Source organism: Talpa occidentalis, unplaced genomic scaffold (genome assembly GCF_014898055.3).
Source record: "Talpa occidentalis isolate TD23 unplaced genomic scaffold, MPIMG_talOcc4v2.1 talOcc4.2, whole genome shotgun sequence".
Classification (NCBI taxonomy): Eukaryota; Metazoa; Chordata; class Mammalia; order Eulipotyphla; family Talpidae; genus Talpa; species Talpa occidentalis.
Genome location: NW_023602073.1, coordinates 15,661,563 through 15,674,424, shown reverse-complemented (window position 1 = coordinate 15,674,424; position 12,862 = coordinate 15,661,563). Strand labels below are relative to the sequence as shown.

The 12,862-nt window shown below is 45.0% G+C and overlaps 1 protein-coding gene across 2 annotated transcripts; it reads right to left on the bottom strand.

Annotated features, from left to right (window-relative positions):
• Positions 1–439: 439 nt before the first annotated feature.
• LOC119251728 (E3 ubiquitin-protein ligase TRIM38-like) lies at positions 440–11,794 on the bottom strand. 2 transcript variants are annotated; one of them, XM_037518990.2, is made up of 7 exons: positions 11,550–11,794; positions 8,944–9,465; positions 7,461–7,556; positions 4,813–5,043; positions 4,378–4,400; positions 4,169–4,281; positions 440–1,587 (listed from the first exon to the last, which is right to left on the bottom strand). In XM_037518990.2, the coding sequence occupies exons 2-7, from the start codon at positions 9,352–9,354 to the stop codon at positions 1,067–1,069; spliced, it is 1,395 nt and encodes a 464-aa protein (XP_037374887.1). In that variant the 5' UTR covers positions 9,355–9,465; positions 11,550–11,794; the 3' UTR covers positions 440–1,066. The 2 variants fall into 2 exon arrangements, with proteins under 2 accessions (XP_037374887.1, XP_037374888.1); XM_037518991.2 differs by having other exon boundaries at positions 8,944–9,372.
• Positions 11,795–12,862: the final 1,068 nt, after the last annotated feature.

Here is a 12,862-nt window from a genome sequence, read left to right as displayed (position 1 = left end):
AGAAGAGATCAGCTGAGTCAGCCCTGACACCCGAACCACATATTCACCCAAGTGTAACTATGTCAGTAGGAACTTGTTCTCCTTTATCTATGAACTGAGGTTGTTAGAAACCAGACTCCTTTAGTTAACAGAATGGTTGGAAATTAAGTAGATGTCTTCTCACCTTTAGAAAGAAAAAACAATTATGAACTCTCTGTGCATGTAAGTTCCATGTACAAACGTAGGCCAGAAACTTCAGGTAAGTGACCAGTCAGTCACTCAAAGAAATCTGATGCTGATCTCCAGGGCCCGTCTTCAGTTTGACTCTAATCTGTATCATCCGTGTCCCTTTCACTAAACTTAAATTTGCTTCACAGTGATAATTACTTCAGTTACATAACAACATAGCTATTCAGAGAATTACAGCCATTTTGAATTTGTTTTTTTTTTAAAGGTTTATTTATTTATGCATACAAGAGCTGGGGTACAGGCCAGAGGTGTGGGGATGAGAGGATTCAACAGAGACAGAGGGGGGAACAGAACAGGCAGATTGACTGAAATACACTCCTGAGGGGAGCAGCAGGCGAGACAGTAGAGGTCTGCTGCACCATGTGGTTTGCTCCGTGGCCTGGGATGGAATTCGAGCTACAGTGACTGTGGATAGCTTCATAGGTTATGTCTTAACACCTTGCGCCACCAGGGAGGCCCCATTTTGGAATTCTTAGGTGGCTGACAGACATCTGCAGCATCCCTTCATCCCCACATATGAGTTAAATGGTTTCAAACTGGGAGAATGCAGGCCTCTAGATTAATGTCACCCTGCTTTTAATCCAACGAGTCTTGTTAAACCAAATCTGAACCCACTGACAAGGGATGGAGAGGGCAATTTATAATCATGGCTCTCATCTCTCGTGTTTTAGAGTCTATACGTGCATCAGTCAATGCAGATTTATTAAAACTCCGCTGGGTGCTCGGCATTATCACAGGTGAAGGGAACGAGCAGTGAAGTAAACATCTGATTACTGCCTTCACGGGATTTTATATTACCTGTGATGTTTAAACAAAAAGACTTGGTTCCTGTACTTACTTAGTTCTCTGGAGGAGGCAGAAACAAAGGTGAACAATGATAAACCTGGAAAAAGGGCCAGATAGTATCACAGAGGAAGAATTTCCCAAAGGTGAAGATGTGGGAGCCAGTTGTCACATTATAAAAGTGTACAAGTCCGGCATCACAGTCTAGAAAAAGTCCCACGACCGTGGGCTTCTCCCTCAGACAAAGGGAAGTTGGGGGAGAGGTAAGAGCTTCATAGCAGTTCCCGTTGCTGAGTCTGATGGCCCAGAATCCAGACTGAGGCATCAGTGTCACGTCAGCGTTCTTGGGTACATTTCCCAGGCAAACTCCTATATCCCACTGCATTCCGTCTCCCACGTCCACTTCAAAGTAACGTCTCCCTGAGGTGAAGCCCTCACACCCCAGGACACAGGGTAACACACTAAATCTCCTAGAATCGGGATGCTTCTTCTGGGGGCTGCCACGGGTCACCTGTCTCCGATCCTCAGACAGAATTAGTTCAGGATGAGCTGTGTCGGGATTCAGAGTCACATTAACTGAAAAAAGAAAAGACATTTTGGTGATGAAGAGAATATACTTTACTTGAAGTAAAACCAGTTTGTGTTCAAATGCAAACTTTGTCTTACTAGTTTTGTGAAGGTGAAAACTAAAGCAGAAATCGTCCTATCTGTCATAAAGAATGGTGGGAAGAATTGATTGGCTAATATATACTTAGTTCTTGGTGAAATTTGTGATACATGTAAGCGATCAGTAAGTGGTAGTAGTGACATCAACCCCATCACAACCACCACCCTTACCAGCATCATCGCCATCTTAGTCCTCAGAGACGGCAAGGACCAGAACTGCCCAGAGTGGACAAGGTGACTTTCCTCTTCCAGAGGGACCCTCCCAAGTAGGACCACTAAGTACCATGGAATTTGGGGCACAAAGATCCCTTCCCATCTCTACGAAACAATCACCAACTCTCAGGATCTAAAAGACAACAGAGCTCATATCATAGCTTGGTATTACAGCCCCAGTGTGTTACTCAGGCCTCAGGACACATTTTAGTCCAATGGCTTGTAAGGATAAGCTTTCTTTCATGCTTCAGATAAAGTTCCACAGGTGTGAGTATAAGGTGGTACACTAAGACACAATAATGATCTGAAGAGTCAAGTAAAATTGAAAAATAATACTATAAATTTAAGTGTGATTCTGGCCAGAATACAATTTAAAAAAAGACAAAGTGGTAATGGAATGCTCTACCGAGAAGCCAGCCTCCGCAGAGATACTCGTTAAACACTGGTTGGTTGGATGGTGGTGATAAGAGAAATCAAGTATAGAATCATCTGCTGTGCTGACACCTTTGTTTTCAGTGGAGGTCTCTCCCCACCTTCCCTACCTGCTCTGTTCCCTAAAGCAGACCCCTGTGGACACATCAGCCAGGATCCCTCTATTCTGACTTGTGTTTGCTTTAGCCAATGGGAAGCACTAGAGGAGACCCAGGCAAACAGAAGCAGAGACAAGAGATAAGATTAATTGTACCCCACTGGCTGTGACTTGGGTGGGGGGCTCCATTCCTCTGCCTCTGGACACTCTCTGCTATCCCTGCCCCCCCTTCTCCCAGCACTTGAGCCCAGGACAGAGGATGGCTCCCTACCTACTCCTAGTCCTGGGGCCTTCACTTGTCCTTATTTGCTATCCTAACACACATCTTTGAAATAACTCCTTTAGTCAACTCTCTTCAGTCAGCCCATATTTTGTCCTGATTCATAGAAGTTTGCAATTTCAATTCACATTATCTGAACAATACAGGAAAACCCAAGTGGACAGATTAAAATATTCTGAGGTTGGAAAGTGAAATATACTGAAAGAGAAGATATCAATTGGATTCTTGAAACTCCACCCACATTTATTTGTAAGCGGCACTACTAACAAACAGACATAGGAAGGTTATACAATGTTATGTTATACAATGATATCACACTGTATTAAGTCAGGGTAGAAAAGAATCACCTTAAAAGTATGCAGGTTACTAGGAAAAATCACAAGTCCAAACACAAGTACTGGTAATGTCATCTCAAAACAATGCAAAAATTCATCAAATTGCAAGGTGAAATACGAAGCTCTATAACCATCATGAAACATTTTAACATTCTTCTCTTCGTAATTGATAGATCAGGGAGGCATAAAAGTAATTGAAGATGGGAAAAGCTTCAACAGCTTAAAGAGGGCCTCCCTGTTGGCCTTGGGGTTAGGTCTCAGCGCTGTCAACCCTACAGCCTGAGTTTGATCCCTGGCCACAGAGCTAACCCACATGTGGCTCAGCAGACCTCTCCTGTCTTGCCTGCTGCTCCCCTTAGCACTGTTTGTCACTCAATCTGCCTGTTCTGCTCCTCACTGTCTCTGGTGAATCCCCTCACCCTGTGCACCTTCGGTCTATATCCCAGTTCTTCTACGCACAAATAAATAAAACAGAAAAAAAAAAGCTCTTTTAAGAAGACCAATCTAACATTTCAGATTTGGTCTCAAATTGCAGTTAGATGAATTATTAAAAGAGTTTAGTATTTAGAGGTATTCCAATTTTATAATTGTGGATAAGTGATCACAGATATGACAAGTACTGAATAAGAGAGCCAAGAGCCAGCAGGCAGCTCATGCTTGGGTGTTGGTAAAACTGGTTTTCATTCCAATTCTGACATTTATGGGGGTATCAAGATCAGGCCCTAAAACCATACACACCCTGTTCATAATAATCACCTTTCTTGATTTGCACTGAGGTTAACAGTTAAAAACTCTTGGAAACACTTCCTACATGTCAATGTTTTTAATTTTCATGACAATCCATCAAATTGGGAACTGTTAGTATTTTCATTTTTTTGCCTAGGGAAAAATGAAGAGGTGATTTTCCTTGGTTGACACAGCTATTAAATGGAAGCAGGCATTTGAGGCATCTGCACGTATCATTAAGTCCTGTGTAAGGCCTGGAGCACACTGGTATGGAGGAGGTGACAGCTCCATTGAAACAACTAAATCACCTCTCTGGCTGTGAGTCTGCCCATGGGCAGAGGGTGAACTTGGTTACCTCTTTAGGTCCCTGCCATCTTTAGCACTGAAGAAATTCTTGACATTCCATACCTTGGTAGCTCCTCAATATTTTCCTCATGTCAAAGTAAAGCTCAGAAACATTGCAGACAGAAGGAACTTTCAAAGAGACAGGCTTTGGTACTTTCAGCTTCACTGCGGAACTCCTAGAAGAAACAGAGACCAAGGATACTTTTAGTGGGAAATTCTATTCAGCTCTATACACCCAGCCCACTTTCCAACTGTATTCATTCAGCACTTACCTGCTTAAGGTGTCTTTTACACCCTGCAGAGACAAAGGTGAGAGGTGAATGCCAGACACTCATATATCATGGTGTCTATTATGTGGGGCTATAAAGAAGTAAAGAGTGACCCCAGCCTGAGATACCCAGGCACTCCCAGGAGGACGAGCCCACCCCAGTCTCCTAGGACATCAGCTGCCAGTGTGTTTAAGTCTGTTGTCTTCTGTGTGGAGGCTGGAGGGAGCTGTAGTATCTGATATTACCCTCCAGACAGAAGAGGCCCCTCTGCACATACTGATGTGTATTAAAAGAAATCTTCCTTGAACTTCCCAACACCTGTGTGCTCTTTTGAATGAGGCAGAAAGGCTGTGCCAGATGCCCCATGCTTCCTCACCCTGTCCCTGGTAACATCCCAGCAACAGATCCCTGTTCTATGTCCTCCCGGGCACAGCTCACCTGTAGCAAGTTCTGGGCTGAGCCCTGGCATTTCTCCTCCAGTTGCAGGATGTGGTTCTTGAGTTCCTGGCTCTGCTCTTTCAGACAGTTATTATTCTTCCACAGTTTGTCCAGAGTCTGTTCTTGCTCCTTCTCCAGTCTTCGTAGATGGTACATCTTCTCCTCTGACAGGAAGTTGATGAGATTCTCAAAGTCAGACTGGATATTCTGTTTTTGAAGCTCTATGTTCTCCTAAAATACAGAAAGTGTGTTCAGAAGGGGAAAACAAACCAAATGTTTATGTATGGATAAGTCAAAAATGTGATATCACAGTTTGAAATCTGTTGGCCTTAGGAAGGAAAAACTCCATATATGTTCAAGGATGAATCCTTGAAGACGTGATAAGTGAAGCAAGTCAGACACACATTGCAATGTTATTCTAACATGAGGTACCTAATCAAATTCAGGCATAGAAATTAGAGTGATGGTTAGAAGGAGTGGTTTTTCTTAAAGATTTATTTTTATTTATTTAGCATACAAAAACTGGGATGTAGGCCACAGGTGTGGGGGTGAGAAGATTCACCAGAGACAGAGTGGGGAGCAGAACAGGCAGATCTACTTAAATACCCTACTAAGGGGGGCAGCGGGAAAGACAGGAGAGGTCTGCTGTGCCCTATGTGGGCTAGCTCCCTGGCTGGGGATTGAACTCACACTGCTGTGGCTGGAGACAGCTTTATAGTGCTGAGACTTTAACCTCTTAACCACCAGGGAGGCCCCTGTTACCAGGAGTTTTGAAGAGAGAGCAATGGGTATTGCTTAATGGGTGCAGATATCCAGGTGGGAACAATGAAAAAGTTCTGCAGATAGAGTGAAAATGGTTGCACAATAGTGTAAAAGCACTGATGAACCTACACTCACAAAGTGTTAAAACAGCAATTTTGTGTTCTATTTCTTTAAAATTGATTTATTTATGCATACAGGAACTGGGGTACAGGCCAGAGGTATGGGAGGTTGAAAGGATTCACCAGAGGCAGAGTGGGGAACAGAACAGGTGGATCTACTGAAATACACTGCTAAGGGGAGCAACAGGAGAGGTAGGAGAGGTCTGCTGCACCATGTGGGTGGCTCCCTGGCCGAGGATCAAACTTGTGCTGCAGTGGCTGTGGATAGCTTCATAGGTTGCGTCTTAACCCCTTGTGCCACCAGGGAGGCCCCAATGTTATGTTTATTTTAACGCACCCACACACACCAGGAAACATGCTCAGTTTCTGTGATATGATTATCCCCTACGTCATTTGAATGTCCAGTTCCCTGATGTATGTCAAGCCTGAGAGCAGGCACCAAAGTGTGGGAGAGAGTTTCTCAATTGTCTATGGTGATCTAATTGATTTCCTTCTCCCTTAGTCAAGTTGCAGGAGAACGTGGGGCAGAATGCTGAATCATACACACACACACACACACACACACACACACACACACACGGAAATAGGCCAAGGTCAAATAATTGATCATTTATAGAGATAAAACCAAGGGTTGAAGGGGATGTTAGAAGGTAAATGTGAATCTTCAAACAGAGGCTTCTAATAAATATAACCAATCCTGAATTTAAGATGTCCATGCTGGTAGAAGAGTCTTTGATTCTCAGCTTCAGCAGGGGGGCAGTTTAGGTGACAGGCTTTGATCACAGATTCCAGAAATAATTATCCACCAAGAGAGGATTCACTATCATAGTTATGGCTAAGACAGAGAGAAACCAAATGACCCACCCTGAAGGACTCAGTTTTCATTTGGGAGATACAGAATTGTAGTTTCACTTGGTGCTTTCTCTATTCATACCTTGTTTGACCATGATATTGTGCTACACCCCAAGTCTCTAGTGCAAGTGCATTCTATTTTTTTTTAAGATTTATTTATTTATTTATTTATTTATTTATTTATACGAGCACTGGGTACAGTCAGAAGTGCAGGAGAGTGAGAAGATTCACCAGAGCCAGAGTGGGGAGCAGAACAGGCAGATGTACTGAAATACACTGCTGAGGGTAGCAGCGGGCGGCAGGAGAGGTCTGCATGCCAGGTGGGATCCTCACCAGCGGATATGTGGGACCCTCGCCGGTGGCGGGGGATCAAACCGGCACTGAGGAGGCTGCAACATCTTCACAGCCCAGCGTTCTACCGCTGCGCCACCAGGGGAGACCCTCAAGTGCATTCTTGCAGCAGTTCTGAGCCTCCTCATGAGCTCTGCAAGTTTGAGTAATAAAATCGCACCTGCAGTGATTCTATTTTCAGCCTCCCAAAGGTGGTTTCTAAACCTGGCAGCTTAAGTTCAGATACTATAGTATAATACATTTGCCTATGTCAGCAGGTCAAGGCCTTCAAAGGTTGAGTTGTTAAAAATAGAAATCCAGTCAAGTTCTGGGTTCCAGGTAAGCAGACATACCAACTCTCGTCTCCTGACAGAGGCACAGGATAACTAGGCAACTATTATTGAAAAGTTGAAGAAAATGGGTATAGACAACTAGTAGTATTAAAACTAAAAAAAAATGGATTCTTCTTGAGTTTGATGTGCTCTGGTGGACAGAGAATGAACTATCTAATACTTTCCCAGTTACCACCTCTCCTTAAATTCAAGGAAGGAAAATAACTTGAGGTCAATAAACTCAAATTCTTACCTCCCATTTTGTTATTTGGTCTCTCGTGAACAACTTTGCACTCTTACATGTATCTTTCTGTGCTTTCAGTTTTGTCACAACTTCCTGGAGCTTCTCCTGAAGGAAAAAGGGCTGAGTTACGACTAGTCAATTTCACAAACCTTAACTTGGCACCTACAGGGTGCAACCGCCAATAAATAATTAACATTGAATATTTTTTCAGGCAATAACTAAGTTGCTCCAGATCCCATCTAGTAAGAACTGAAACTCTTGCTAGATTTTGTCCTCCGCAGTCTGACTCCTGAGGTACATCCATCAGCTTGGGTTGCTTTATTTTTTACTGTTTGCTGGGAAAGTTATGGAATCTGCCCCATTACAGTGATGAGTGCTCATGGCATTACAGGGGGAGGTGAATGCGCTGATGATGCTCAGTACTGACAAGCCCTGACACAGGATCCTGAAACTTCACCCATGACACAGGCACCTCAAGGATGAGGGGACACAGAGCCCGACTGGGATGTTTCCTTCAAATGTCAACAAGGGCAGAGGAGGAATGAATCCCACTTCTTCATTCCTGCACAGCAAAGGGCAACCTTACTCAGAGCTACTGAGTTGAAATTAGGAGGTGCCTCAACATCTCTCAAGGCTTCATCACTCACCAATTATTTTGAAATCCTTTAACTCTCCTTCATGATCCTTGTTAAAACCTGTTTCAATCCCGTTTTCTTAGAGGACTAACTTTGATTTTACTCCTTGATGTTTATTTTGTGCATGTAGAATGTTCTTTTAAATGTCAGCCTGATCTTTCCCTCCACAAATAAATCCCCACTATGGACCAGTGGACTCTGAGTGACACTCAAGTTCTTTCCTTGACTCCCTCTCTCATGCCCTCACCTGCCGGTCCCATCACACACTCCCTGACAAGGTACTAGAAGGTCAGGCAAGCTGCCATGACAGGTGGTCTGCCTGAGTGGAATCCTGTTTTTTCTCCACACACAGTTATTTATATTTTCCTGTCAGGACTCACTTCTGGGCAGTCTCCCCCTATACCCATTCTGGCCCTTTGGTGCCCCTCCTCACCACCCACACCAAGGGACATGAGGCAGCCTGTGTTCCTTTTCTTACTCTTTGTAGACTGTAGGATATCTAACAATTAGTGATTCGGACCTATGGGATTTCAGATAATTTCCTGTATTCTTGCACGTTGGTGTCTCCAATTATATATTCGAGGTGAGGCCATGAACGAGGCAGTTGTGACAAAGAGCACAATGTATTGCCCAGGAGAAGTTCATTACAGGAAGTTCTTACTGGAATGGGTTCGAACCAACCTTGAAGTTTGGCATAGATAATCAAGACTTCACTCACTGGGATCATAATAAATTATTATTCAGAAAATAATGTGATGGAAAAAACTCTTTAGGGTCACAATCTTGGTGTTCAGAGTAATTTCATAAAAATGTGCTGAAGAGGAAGAACTTGCTGAAATTTATGGCCACTCACTCACCTTGTAGTCTAAACACACATCCTCTGTTAGAGCCGTGTGGTGTCCTCTGTGCTCTGGGGACCGCTCACAGCGCCAGCAGATGAGCTGCCCGTCGTCCTCACAGAACAGGTGGAGCCGCTCCCCGTGTTCCTCACACAGCCTCTCACGCTCCAGCTCCTGGATGCTCTCAATGAGGTTTTCCAGTGGCTTGTTGGGTCGGAGACTCTCCTTTTGAAATAATGTTCCACACAAGGGACAAGAACGCATCATCTCAAATAATCCATGATTGAGTCTCTGACCAATGTAGCCACTTATGCACTCGAGGCAGAAGCTGTGCCCACAGTAGATGCTCACGGGCTCCTTCATCAGCTGCTTGCAGATGGAGCACGTGGCTTCCTCCCTCATCTTCCTGATCCCTAGGACTGAGGCCATGGTTCTTCCTGAAATTATCTATAGGCAGAGATGGATCAGACAAGATTTTCCAAGTGAAGAATTAAGCTTCACCTAAGCCTCTGCACCTACAATGGTGTTGAAGTCTTCTCTCTGGAGAGAGAAATGGATGCAATTTGAAAGATGCCTCGCCTGTTCCTCTGTGGTAGAATAGGGTGAACCCAGTCATATTTGCCCAGTTCGGTTTAGATTAAAATTCAGTAACATTTAAATCCACTGTTTCAGTCTCACCAGCCAAAATTAAATTCTTAAATGGCCAACACGCATATAAAAAAAATGTTCAACTTCACTTGTAATCAAGGAAATGCAAATCAAAACTACCATGAGATACCATCTTACACCAGTGAGAACAGCACATATTAAAAAAACTAGCAACAACAAATGTTGGCGAGGTTGTGGAGAAAAAGGAACTCTCCTGCACTGCTGGTGGGAGTGCAAACTGGTCCAACCACTATGGAGAGCTGTGTGGAGATTTCTGGACCTACTAAACATAGAGCTTCCATAGGATCCAGCAATTCCACTCCTAGATATTTACCCAAAGGACACAGAAACATCAATTCCAAAGAGCACCTGCACCCCTATGTTTACAGCAGCACTGTTTTCAATAGCTAAGCTTTGGAAACAACCGAAATGCCCAAAAATAGATGACTGGATCAAGAAGATGTGGTACATATACACCATGGAATATCACTCAGCATTCAAAAAAGATAAACACATGCAATTTGTAGCAACATGGATGGAGCTGGAAGGGATCATGCTCAGCGAAATAAGCCAGAAAGAAAAAGAAAAATACTGGATGGTCTCACTCATAGCAGGTATCTAGAAAACTTAAATAAGGGACAGGGAAAAAGAGTAACTATAAGAAAGAAAATATCAAAATCAACAAACAACTATGAATCAGAGACACCCTATGGGGGTTGGAGGGCAGGGAAAGGAGGGATTGGGGTTAACATAAGGGGGTTGTAATTGTATGGGGAATATAAAAAATAAAATTTAAATAAAATGTGAAAAAATAATTAAATGCTTGACATCTGAGAATCGTCCAAGGATATCCAAGTACAGAATATTCATCATGGGAGACAGTGACAGTGCTCAGGTACTAACAGAGCTAGAAAAGGAAAGAGGGAGCTCCCAAAAGTCGCAGGAGAGAAGAGAACTCAGGGAGGGAGAGTGAAACTCTCTCCATGTCTAATGAGCTTCGGGAGGAGTCGGTCCCGAATTACTACCTTGTCCTGCTAGCAACACTGAGGTGAATGGTTGGGGAACAGAGTCCATGGGAACAATTAGCCTTGCCTCTCCTCACACCCCCATGTCTGGTTCTCTGGACCCCACCAATAGCCACGAAGTAAAAGGTTATTCAAGTTCCCATGGAGCCCACATTGAGGCAGGAGAGCTTAAGGGAGGGTAGAGAAGTTGTTGTTGCTGGGAGCAGAGTTCCTGGGCACAAGGGAGGTGACTGTCTCCCTCCAGGGGAGGACAGGTCTCCCAGGACAAGGTCAGGGTGCTTGAGGCAGAGGGAATTTGCAGAACCAGGATGTGGGGAGTCAGGAAGCAGAGGGCAAGGCCTGTCCACTGTGGATTCCTTGTCCCAGACCCCCCAGTGTCCACCAGTGAGGACTGAGAGCTGGAGACAGAGGAGCAGGGACCAGAGCAGAGGGTCTGCCCTTCCCCATGGCTGCAGCTGCTCAGGCTCCCAGCCCTATTGCCCTCCCCTTGCTGGGAGTGTGTGGGAGGAGCTGAGGGAGGTAGTGAGAGACCTTTCCTCTGCACTCACAGGGCCTGGACTAAAAGCAGATCCAACCCAAGGAACTGGATAGATTATTTCCCCTATTTTCCGGACTAGCCCTCAGAGCCAGAGCACGTCTCTGCAGACTGCTCTCCCACGGAGGGGATTTCTCCCAGGGGCTGCACCAGCCTTCCTTATGCCTGGGGTTGTGCTCCTGGGGATACCCTTCCTCTGAACCCCAAGTGCCTGCCCTTCATCACCTCATAGCCCAATCTGAATTGAGTAATGGAGTTTCCAAAGAGAAAGCAGAGGGATAGAGAGAGGTAGAAAGCAAAGTCGTGTGTAGTTTCACAGTTGGTGGAGCTCCTTATTGCCACCCACCACTCAACGTGCGCACACACACACACACAAACACACGCGCGCACAGGAATCAGTCCACCCCATAGCAAACCTTGGCCTGGACTTTTTCACTCCTCCTCACAGGGCAGTCAGTCACAAAATCGCTGTCAGTCGCTCTGCAGCTCCACTTCCAGATTCCTGGTAGGGAAGTTCCTCTGACTAGAGTCAACTCAGAAATGAAACTGATGTCGGGGTGGGTCCACACAGATGAGAGAGGAAACTTGTCATAATGCCAGAGGTTTTACACTCAGAAATCCTGACTGGAGGGCCTGATAGGAACAGCACCCTTCCTTCAGAGCAACAGCAGAGGGAACAAATTAAAATCTCATCGTGACCTTGAACAGCGTGTCGGTCAGGCACCTCGTGGGGAAGGGAGAGGCCCTTCTTGAGGCATCAGATTCACAGACAGAGGTCCCTGTTCCCATGATAGCTCCTGGCATCTGCTCCACCATCACTGTCGTGGATGAGACTGTGCACCGGGCACAGCTCATCTGGAGTTGTCTTGTCAAAGGTCCAAGAAAGGAGACGAGGGACCCCACAGGGGATCAACCACCCGACACAGCAGCAGCACGACTAAGACAAGCTGATGACTGGGTCTGTCCTGTGACCTCTGCCCCCGGCACCTGCTGTGTGAAGGAGGGGATCATGCAGAGCCCAGGGCTGAGAGGGCGAGGGATGCAGAAGAGCCTTCAGAGACATGTCCCCTAAGTGGGGAAAGTGTGTCAGGTGATTTGTGTGATGTGGTGAGACAACTAAGTGAGCAGTGAGAGCAGTGCCTGCTGGTGCATCCCTGTTTATGGGGAGTCTAGGTTGTCAGATCTCATAGAATTGGTGTGGGAGAGATCACTGGAGTCCCTTAATAGGACCTGTAGTTCTAGTGATTACTTTGTGGGGAACTATCACCACAAATTCCTAAGGTGTTTTTCCTGAATTCTTCACCTCTCCCCTCAACCAGGACTACTGTGACCTCCTGTCTACTGGCGTCCCCTTCCCTGGGCACAAACATTCTGTAGGCTATTTTGTTTCCATTACACTGATCACTGAATATTTAATTATCTTGCTTACTTTCTGTCTTCCTCACGAGCATGGAAGTCCCACAAGATCATGGGTTTGTGCTGCCATCTTTCATTGATGAATCCCCAATATCTAGTAGCTTCAGCACAGAGCTGTGAAATAAGAGAATTTCTACGCTGCACTCAGCAGTACTGATGATGTGCATGGGTGATGTGTTGTGGTTGGGGACAAAGGAGGGGTATGATGGTGTGTGCTGCATGTAAATGATACAGCTTGTGTGTGTGTAATGTCATGTTGTATGTATGATTATTACCAAGCAAAATCCTTGTTTGTCTGTGTATTAGATGTTCT

Excerpts from the sequence above, each read along its gene's own strand:
- LOC119251728 (XM_037518990.2), bottom strand. The coding sequence starts at position 9,354 with ATGGCCTCAGTCCTAGGGATCAGGAAGATGAGGGAGGAAGCCACGTGC. Across the intron at positions 4,282-4,377 it reads GTAAAAGACACCTTAAGCAG|GAGTTCCGCAGTGAAGCTGA; the intron begins GTAAGTGCTGAA and ends TGTTTCTTCTAG. Across the intron at positions 1,588-4,168 it reads AATATTGAGGAGCTACCAAG|TTAATGTGACTCTGAATCCC; the intron begins GTATGGAATGTC and ends TTCTTTTTTCAG.